Source organism: Glandiceps talaboti, chromosome 12 (assembly GCF_964340395.1).
Source record: "Glandiceps talaboti chromosome 12, keGlaTala1.1, whole genome shotgun sequence".
Lineage (NCBI taxonomy): Eukaryota > Metazoa > Hemichordata > Enteropneusta > Spengelidae > Glandiceps > Glandiceps talaboti.
The window spans coordinates 17,057,454-17,068,379 of record NC_135560.1 but is presented as its reverse complement, the minus strand read 5'-3'; the positions used below and the strand labels follow the sequence as shown (position 1 = coordinate 17,068,379).

At 37.0% G+C, this 10,926-nt stretch overlaps 2 protein-coding genes across 2 annotated transcripts; both read left to right on the top strand.

The window, feature by feature from the left end:
- Positions 1-220: 220 nt before the first annotated feature.
- LOC144443777 (uncharacterized) lies at positions 221-1,854 on the top strand. Its single transcript, XM_078133324.1, has 2 exons — positions 221-302; positions 680-1,854. Exon 2 carries the CDS (start codon positions 701-703, stop codon positions 1,520-1,522), a length of 822 nt encoding a protein of 273 aa, XP_077989450.1. The 5' UTR covers positions 221-302; positions 680-700; the 3' UTR covers positions 1,523-1,854.
- Positions 1,855-4,114: 2,260 nt separating this feature from the next.
- Positions 4,115-4,933, top strand: LOC144443021 (uncharacterized). The gene has a single exon (XM_078132395.1). It carries the CDS (start codon positions 4,115-4,117, stop codon positions 4,931-4,933), a length of 819 nt encoding a protein of 272 aa, XP_077988521.1.
- The last annotated feature ends 5,993 nt before the right edge of the window (positions 4,934-10,926 follow it).

Below are 10,926 nucleotides of genomic sequence, written 5' to 3'. Positions count from 1 at the left end.
GTAATTAACGAATGTACATGGAAGTGACTTTGCCTCATCGAATTCATGTTGAGGTTAGCATACAGTTCTATATTACAGCTACATGAATTGAGTTTAAACACTTTCTACTTCGGATGAAGTATAAAAGATCAGAGAATTACACAGCAGCAAACACGGGTCAAGACCGCGATAAACATTTGCATGACCCGGAAATAGAAGACGTAATTTCCTCTTTCAATGCATTCAGATAAAACTCACTGTCCCGTATCTGGTCCTAAAAATGTGATGTTTGATACTGATAGAAACTTGTAAACCTTAATACGGTAAGCACGTTCTGTATGTGTTTTAATGTTCATCATGATATTTTCTTTTGCGAAATAGAAGCCTGTGTAGTTCTCTGTACAGACGCTAGACGTCACGTCATACATCTATCATACAATGGCACCGCACTGCGGAACGAAGGTCGTACAGTGTATCACTGCTGTACAATTGTGCTGCACTGACGCAATGATCGAGTGAATCAACAGACCTATTGATTTGTGACTCGCGATATGCTTTAGAGCACGTTGTACATTATTGATGATACTGACGTAGGGCTGTATAGCTGATGGTATAAAAAAGTGACTATTTTGACTAACATCAGCGCTCTTCACAGCGATCGCTTACTCAATCACTTTGATCATACTAATTGATATTTCAGAGGTACCACAACAAAGCAACCATGGATAAATCTTCAGATCCCAAACCATCGACTAGGGTTATGTTATGGTGCCACCCACGTTCAAGATCAACAGCTTTTGAATTATCAATGGCATCTGTACCAGCATTCAAGGTGTTTCATGAGCCATTTGTCGTCGCTGATTTATTTGGTGAAGAACGCAGAGATTTGGTTCCAGGTCCAGTGGTACCAGGATTTACATTTCAGGAAGCAAGGGAAAGCCTGGAGGTTGATTTTCCTGGAAAAAATGCAGTCTTTGTCAAAGATTGTCCTAACAATCTACGCGGTAATATGGATAACTTACCATCGGGATATATTCACACTTTCATTATCAGAGATACGAGGAAGGCTGTCATTTCAAACTTTAAAAATAGCTTGAATGTAATGAAGGGATTGGCTCCCTATAGTGACATTATCAAGGGTGTTACAGATTATTCAAACTTGACACCAATGTTTGAACTATTCAAATATGTCACAGAAACTTTGAAGCAGAAACCCATTGTCATTGAGTCAGATGATTTATTACGTTCACCACAAGAAATTCTCCAAAAATATTGCTCTGAAACCGGTCTGCCTTTTACAGAGTCAATGCTAAACTGGAAGCCTGGAAATATTTCTCATTGGTTTCCTAGAATGCAGGAGGAGCCATATTTTGTTAAGTTTTATGAAGCTGCAGTTGCAAGTTCTTCCTTTTCGTCACCTCATAAAGCTTCAAGTACTTCTGTCGAAGAAGATGATACAGTATTGCCTGAAGAGATTTTGAAACTTATAGAATTCAACCAACCCATGTATACTGAACTCATCAAATACAAGATTCAGATTTAATTCTATTCACATGTTTGGAGTAGTATTCTAACTGCATGATAAGGGTTTGTGATGCCAATGTCAACCTATCTCACTTGACAACTGCAGTGCTATACACAGTTTGCTCATCGACTTTGTTAACTGTGAACACTTAGCTCTCTAGCATGGCCATTACAGAATAACAACTTCGGTATTAAAATGTTATTGAGCAACTCATGTCAAACATTTGTTGTGAAGTGTACATTTGGCGTTATTCAACAAGACTAGGGTTGGATTAATAACATTTAGTTCTAGCAGTCACATGACAAATAGTTTTGTGAAAAATTCTGCAGCTTAATCAATGAGTTATACAGTCAGAGCTATCATTGAATTTGAATGGTTATCTATGAATGGTCATATGTGATACTTTTCAAAGTTTGAATGTTTAAAATACGAATAATCTCAATAAATCTGTGAAAACGTATAGTAAAATATGATGATTATTGGCTTTTGTTATGTCCCTCTGATTGTATATCTACAAAGTAAAGAAATATCGGTTGTCCAAATGATTATCATGGATTATAGAAAAACCTGGTAAGTTTATTTTGTTTTTGATGTTAACCGCACATTGTTACATCAGGCAATAACTACGACATCTTGTGTAATTAATGACATATTAATGGCAGTCAATAGTAAGTATCACCTTTTAAATTAGTAGTTTTATGTGAGGAGTAAAACTTATTGCTAGATGTAATGCTGTGGGTTAACATCAAGATCATGGAACTCAATAATGTCTACTGTTAAAATCAACAGTACTCGTTGAAGCAGCAATGGATTCTTTGTCTGGCTGGCAGGCACGTTTGTCCAAACCAAAACTCAAAAAGACTAATAGATAAATACTTCATTCAAGTGACTACCGTCTAAAGTGAACATTCTTAGACTCTTGCATATGCCTTTGACCTGCATTGTGTGGTGTGTCTATTTTTCTGCAAAGCCAGGAATGGATATTCTTACAATGCCACTGTGAACTTTTCTTTAAAAAGCATGGCATTACATAGTTTTTATATTGTACCTCCCCAGATAAAAAAAAACGTTTGCTAGACGATTTGAACCGTTGCGTAGACTAACTTATTTGGCTGAAGCTTTGTCTACACACTATCGTATCCGTGGATGTAGTATCAGTTACTCTGGCTCGATCTGAAGGAGAGAGCCCCCAGCGGCGAGTATTATGTAGTTATAAATATATCATAGTAGAGTGTTTTTATCGGAGACCAGTAAGATGGTCTGATGTTTTATCGAATTCATGTTGAGGTTAGTATGTAGTGCTATAACGCATAACAGGAATTGAGTTTGAATTTTTTTTCTTAGCTATCTTATGAAGTTCAGAGAATTACACAAAAGCAAACACAAATATTTGAAGCCGGGTGGAAATGTACATTTGACCCGGAAGCAGACGTAAACGTCCAATGCGTTTCGATGAGTCTCCCGTATCTGGTCCTAAAACCAAACTGTGCTGTAAGAAACTGGTAAATGTTAACACGGTAAGCATGTTATTTGTGTCCTTAATGCTCGTCGTGTTATTTTCTTTTGCGAAATGAAGGCCTATTATAAGGAGTAGTCCTATTTACAGACGCAAGACGGTGTATCAGGCAAGGGACCCAGGTCAATCAACTTGAAAGACACAGACACTTTCATTTGTAACCCGTGATATGCTTTAGAATATGTTCTACATTATTGATGATACTGACGTAGGGCTGTATACCCGATATTATGTAAAAGTGACAGGAGAACACGCCGCGGGTTTCTGACAACATAGTGATTTCACTGATGCAATCATGTATAATTTATCAAGGTTATTTTATCACGAGCACCTGACACCCAGCGACAACATTCAGTCCACTGAATAAGTCAAGCTCGTCTAGATGAAATATTTGGACAAGGTAACATCCCTGCTTGCCTTTGATGAAATAACCTTTCTATAAAATCATGAAACCAAGCTGGTGATTCTTTTTGGACTAGTACAGTGCTGCGATGATGATACGACTAGCGGCTGTTTACGAATATTTTTAACAATAACATTTAACTTTCATGATCCTCTAAAAATTCACATCGATTTTAATAATTTGGTGAATACTTCTCAAAAATATCACCCTATTATTGGCACCTTGCAATTTCATTTGTAGACTAGCTGCCAAAGTCATAGCCTGAGGTAGTCCTGTTTGCAGACGGTACACGCATTTCGCTAAGGGACGACTTATTCCATATGCAAGCAGGGCTATAACCTGAGGCTAAGTTATAAATCACCTCAGAAACGACCTAAGGTCGTAAGGCGCTCAAAGGCGCCTATTGTGGTGCTAGCTTGGACAGAGAATTTATATAGAGTGTGTTGTCATCACGTTTCAGTGCAACTTTATTCAACAAACTTCTGATTGAAGTACAGATCCGAGGTCATATTGCAAGACAATGCGATTTGGAGGCATACACATTTTATATTTCTTGGGTAACCTATTACCATACTTTCCAATAAAAAAGTGTAACTATTTTGGCTAACAGCAGAGCTCTTCACAGAGATCGCTTACTCAACCATTTTGATCATACTTATTGATATTTCAGAGGTAAGCCAACACACCAACCATGGATAAATCTTCAGATCCCAAACCATCGACTAGGGTTATGTTATGGTGCCACCCACGTTCAAGATCAACAGCTTTTGAACTATCAATGGCATCTGTACCAGCATTCAAGGTGTTTCATGAGCCATTTGTTGTCGCTGATTTATTTGGTGAAGAACGCAGAGATTTGGTTCCAGGTCCAGTGGTACCAGGATTTACATTTAAGGAAGCAAGGGAAAGCCTGGAGGTTGATTTTCCTGGAAAAAGTGCAGTCTTTGTCAAAGATAGTCCTAACAATCTACGCGGTAATATGGATAACTTACCATCGGGATATATTCACACCTTCATTATCAGAAATCAGAGGAAGGCTGTCATTTCAAACTTTAATAATAATATGAATGTAATGAAGGGATTGGCTCCCTATAGTGACATTATCAAGGGTGTTACAGATTATTCAAACTTGACACCAATGTTTGAACTATTCAAATATGTCACAGAAACTTTGAAGCAGAAACCCATTGTCATTGAGTCAGATGATTTATTACGTTCACCACAAGAAATTCTCCAAAGATATTGCTCTGAAACCGGTCTGTCTTTTACAGAGTCAATGCTAAACTGGAAACCTGGAAATATTTCTTTTTGGTTTCCTAAAATGCAGCAGCCATATTTTGTTAAGTATTATAAAACTGCAGTTGCAAGTTCTTGCTTTTTGTCACCACAGAGTAGCTCAAGTACTTCTATCATAGAAGAGGATACAGTATTGCCTGAAGAGATTTTGAAACTTATAGAATTCAACCAACCCATGTATACTGAACTCATCAAATACAAGATTCAGATTTAATTCTATTCACATGTTTGGAGTAGTATTCTAACTGCATGATAAGGGTTTGTGATGCTAATGTCAACCTATCTCACTTAACAACTGCAGTGCTATACACAGTTTGCTCATCGACACTTAGCTCTCTAGCATGGCCATTACAGAATAACAACTTCGGTAAATGTTATTGAGCAATTCATGTCAAACATTTGTTGTGAAGTGTACATTTGGCGTTATTCAACAAGACTAGGGTTGGATTAATAACATTTAGTTCTAGCAGTCACATGACAAATAGTTTTGTGAAAAATTCTTCAGCTTGATCAATGAGTTATACAGTCAGAGCTATCATTGAATTTGAATGGTTATCTAAGAATGGTCATATCTGATACTTTTCGAAGTTTGAATGTTTAAAATACGAATAATCTCAATAAATCTGTGAAAATGTATAGTAAAATATGATGATTATTGGCTTTTGTTATGTCCCTCTGATTGTATATCTACAAAGTAAAGAAATATCGGTTGTCCAAATGATTATCATGGATTATAGAAACACCCTGATAAGTTTATTATTTTGTCTTTACACTACATAGTGTTACATCAGGCATTAACTGTGACCTCTTGTGTAATCATAGACCCTCCACTATGGTGTAATTAATGACAGATTTTAGTAGTTTTATGTGAGATGTAAATGTATTGCTTGATTTAATGCTATGGGATTAACATCAAAGTCAAGGGAAAGTCAATAATGGTCTATAGCTAAAATCAACAATAATCGATGAAGTGACATTAGTTTCTTTGCCAGACGGGAAGACATATTTTGTCTAACCCAAAACTCAAAGAGATTATACTTCAATCCGTGATCAAAATTTAATGTTAAGGTAAACACAACAAAGATAGCAAAGCTTGACCTCAGTCTTGAGGTTGTTGTGACAGTAGTGTTTCATGAGTCTGCATGACCACTGGAAAGTTGGGTGTTTGATTGTTTAAACATGTACAATCTACCAAGTGTATCATTTGTTAATGTAATAGTAGCGTGCATGGTGTTACTGTTTACATCATAATAACCAAAAACAGAGCAGACAGATTTGAAGCAATGACTGTATGCTATATTTGCTGAGTTTATCTTAACATAAAACCTTGTGGCCAGTGAATTTGACAAGTTGCCTAATCACCAGTGCATGCTCATGGTAAATAAATACCCCGTAAGCGTGTCTGCAGTAAGCGTGTGGCCAGTGAATTTGACAAGTTGCCTAATCACCAGTGCATGCTCATGGTAAATAAATACCCCGTAAGCGTGTCTGCAGTAAGCGTGTGGCCAGTGAATTTGACAAGTTGCCTAATCACCAGTGCATGCTCATGGTAAATAAATACCCCGTAAGCGTGTCTGCAAATTAGTGTAAATTGATATTCCTTGCATTAAACTTGAGTAACTATGTATTTGTTCATTTGTCACCAACACATAACTAATCAAGTATAACATGGTGGTGCAATTTACTACACATTACAGACTCTTGCGCAAAACAACTTGTTCGTACTTTGAACCCCTTCGTAATAAAACACAGACACTTTCACTGGGGTCACCAATTTCAAGACATTGCTATAAATTACTTTACGGTCTTTCATTCTTTGTTAACCCCTCGCCCCCTTCCACCGAAGGCGGGGCTATTGCGATGGGCTCCATCGACCCGTATGTCTGATCGTGCGTCCTAATACGTCATTTCTAATTCTCGGACATGCAATATCTTGATTTCTTTCAGATCTGGCACAAATATGTGACATATCATATGGGACATATGCACGTCAATGTATTTTTTGATATATACAAATTCGACACATTTGATTGGTTGATTTACTTACTGTAGCCTCATGGTGATAAATTGTTTTTGTAGCCCAAATAATGAATTGCATATACCCCTACTTATCCAAATGTCATCACTCCCCTACCCCTAATATATGGCATTTGAGGTGTTGGTTAGGGTTCATTTGGCATTTGGCGTGACGCTCTTTAAAGTCCAAGAGTTCAGTTCTGGCGTTGTAATCGTCGTGAAAACATCTTTAATCGCCATGCATTTTCTGAAAGTGGTGTTGATTGCCGTTTTACTGTTTTCTTCACAGGTATTGAGGTAAGTGGGATTCAAATCACTTCCGTCATTAAAGTACCAAAGCAGAGTGACTATAGAGTTTCAATTAGACAGCACGATGTTTTTCACAGCTCTCAGAAGTTTTTTTGTTTGACAAATTACAAGAAACAAAATACAGACACTGATAGCGCGAAAGCATATAAAAGATACATTTATTTCATTGAATACAAATCAACAGTGGGTAAAACAAAGATTCAAACACAAAACTCTTTATTTGTGTTCACAGTGAACTAAATTGTAACACGGCATTTCATGTGCATGCGCACTATCAGTGTCTGTATTTTGTGTGTAATTTGTAAAACAAAACGCTGTGTAGTAAAAACCAACAACACAGTGCCACCTAAATGAAACCAGTCTTTCTGGTTTGGTAATATCACCATATCGTTTTTTATCATTTTGGATCTATGGAGCACATTGAAAGATAAATTCGTTACAGGGTGTCGGAGCGTCAACTCACTTGTTAAAAGAGACCGGAGGGGGGGGGGGGGGGGCTTTAGAAACATGTGTTCTCTCAACTTGATAACATCGCAACGTCTTTGGCTAACGTTGTAAGACGCTGGTATGTAAATTATAATGAAATGTCAATTGAAATATTGAGTATCATGTTAAATCATCCTGAACATAAAGTTTGCACTGTATCAAGAAAAATAGTAGAAATGTATGATGGGGAAGGGTGCTTAGAGACTTCTCTAACGTATGTATGTGTATGTATGTATGTATGTATGTATGTATGTATGTATGTATGTATGATGTGTGTGTGTGTGTGTGTGTGTGTGTGTGTGTGTGTGTGTGTGTGTGTGTGTGTGTGTCAAGAAAATGCATATTTATTTTTGATTAATGGCGTTGTATACGCTTCGCATTTGCTACCAGTAATAACGCGTACACTATTTGTGTATGTGACTAGTACCTATTTATAATACATGCTTCCCCTCAAGTCCATGTCGGTGATATTTGGCAAGACGAAACTATCTAAAGTATGTTGAGAACCATGCGGATTGCACAACTTTTGAAGGGCTGTCTTGATGTCACCGGGCCCATATTTCACCGTTAGGATCAACTCTAACATGCCTGCGCATGGAATGTCCTAGAATATTCATTTTTTGTAGTATTGCAAAATGATCAGAAATATCAGTTGTATAATTGTACAGGAATCATATTGTCCATTCAATTTTGAGATATTCGTATATTATATGATCAATAGGATAAATTTCTGTTATCATTAAGCTTGTTGGAGTGTTAATTGTTCAAAATAGTAACAGGCCAGAGTGTCAAATACATTATATATATGGAGCCTTGTCAACATCAAAAATAAAGTCCCCAAACTAGATCACAGCTGCTATACTTCCTTTCATGTGCAATATTATTAGATTGGAGGGCGGGCAAGTAGCGACTTTTCTACCTGTTTGGTTATGGTTTTAATATGTTGTTGCCGTTAGATCTTCAGAACGGGTCGTGACTGTCGTGCATTTTCGAATAACATCGACTCGATGGCAACTATTTCCCCAGGATTTATGTGGTAAGCAGCTCCTATAACAGCAAATCGATGTGTATTTACGAACCACACCTACAAGAAACTAGGCTTAAACATAGAAATGAGCTACATTGCCATTGTATACAAAGTTTTTCCCCCTCAGGTACAATAAGAAATGGCTATGTACTTTTGTATTCAGCTACTATGAAAAACAATTGACAATGTGTATTAACACGACTTGTCTTCTGTTAAATTATGAGACCATGTGTCTCCTTTGATGACCTACGCGACACACACCTGTGCAGAAACATACAATTTATCAGGTTGTACCAGCCTAAGTAAAAGGTATTTAAGGTCGTCGTCTGGGTTATTTGTCACCATGAAATTTTTGTCTCTGCATTCACCGTGTCCATAAACCAGAGTAACGTATGACCATTGCTACTGACAAGGTCTTTTCTCCTTGTCAATCAAGTCAACTTTAACCCTTACCACAAGACCAGTGTAACTATGGAATTTCAATTAGGCAGTACGATGCCTGATTGTCCGAAAGCCTAAAGAAATTATACATTATATCCCACTATGAACAAAAATCAATGTTACTGTCTGATGAAACTAGGAAAATTCAAACAAGTAGCTCCAAGACTGTTCACATGTTCAAAAGTGGGTTGAAGACGCATCTTATTTATAGACAGCATCTAATTTAATGATTTTGAATTGCAAGGGTTGCTGCAGGACAGTTGACTCTCTATTTTAATGTGTGATGCTATTTCAATGAGTGATTTGTTTTAATCTACTAGCTGAATTTTCATCCTTCACATTTGAAAGAACATTTAACCAACAATTTTATACATCATTTGTGCCCTTTGTTCGGAGACATTTTATTTCTTTTTCTGTGTTTTCGTAGTTGTTGGATTATTTTTTCATTTTTAGTTGTTAGTTTGTTGTACAAAGCGCCGAGACGTAGTGTAGCGCGTTTCTTTAAGAATTCAAAAATACTACTAATAAATAACACAAAACTATTTATTTGTCAATTCATGTGTATTAATCTCTGTGAGTTGTTTGTGTAATTTGTAACAATTACGCCGTGTGAGATGTAAAAACATCGTGCCACCCAATAGAACCCCTATAGCCTCTCTAGTTTAGTAGTAAATGGTGTATTGAACCACAACACTTACTTCACTAATTCCCCTACTACAAGAAGTCAGTTCGTATGACGCCCACGAGATGTACCGGAGGAAACATGTAATAACAACATCAGCTGGAGCAAAAAATGGCGGTTATGGCTGCATTGTGTGTTCTTATATATCCCCATGGTGATACTTTTCAAAATTCATTTGGGAACTACAAGTAAGCATGCTGTCTGTTGAGTAAGTCGCACATCCACAATAAGAATGAAACATATTGACTCAATACTAGCACTTGTCCTTTGTTGTTTTGAAATGTTGATATTGCGGAAGGCAAATGGATGAATTGAAATGGAGATTATGTATAATTGAGCTCAAAACTGCCGTCTATGTGTTCGATGACATACACATTTTGCTGCAGCAGTGATTAAAATAACAGTACCATATCTCTTGTTGTAATTTGACGTTTTATAAACACGTTTGCTCAGAAAGTAACAATATAGATGTTTTACAGTAACTCCCTGAAAGTCTAAGCTCTGTGTGTGAAAAAACCCTTTCATGTGGTATTAAGTTCTCCAATGCCTGCCCCAAACGACAAAAAGATCTCAGTACCACCACCGTTCGCAAAGACATCCTGAAAACTTGAAGTCAATCCCATTTACCAACCGTTTATAGATTTCAGTTAGAGAAATTACACGCCATCATAGCAGTACGACGGAAGATAAGTTAAAAGCCACGTACAGGAGCTGTTACTAGTCGTTTTTGTTTTTTCATTACTCTGAAGATAACTTTCGGGTCGACCGAATGTTTGTTATCTACTAGCAGTTGGGATACAACGCACGAAGAATTAACTTCTGGTCAAGTGTTTCCGGAGTTGAAAGCTGTACAGGCAAGCAGCAACCGGAATTTTTTAAACCTATTTTGTAGATATAATGACTTAAGTTATTCAGAATATCTCACATCCTGCATAGTATTGGATCGACCACCTGCGGGTAAACACGTTTGTGTATATTTCCAATACTAAATTTATTTTTGGTCCGCACCCAAAAATCAGCGCCCCCTCAATGAATCAGGATTTCAAAACCTCTTATTAACATTTTAACTGTCTAATTATTTATATTTTAACAATTTTCAGTGAATATTACTGGTTGTCTGATAAAAAAAAATAATACCCCAGTTTCAGCTAGTGCGGGTTGAAAGTCAAACTGTGTCTTTAGTATTGATTCAAGGTCAAGTGTATCTTCACCCTAACAACATCTTGTGATAAGCTCTCCAAAACGA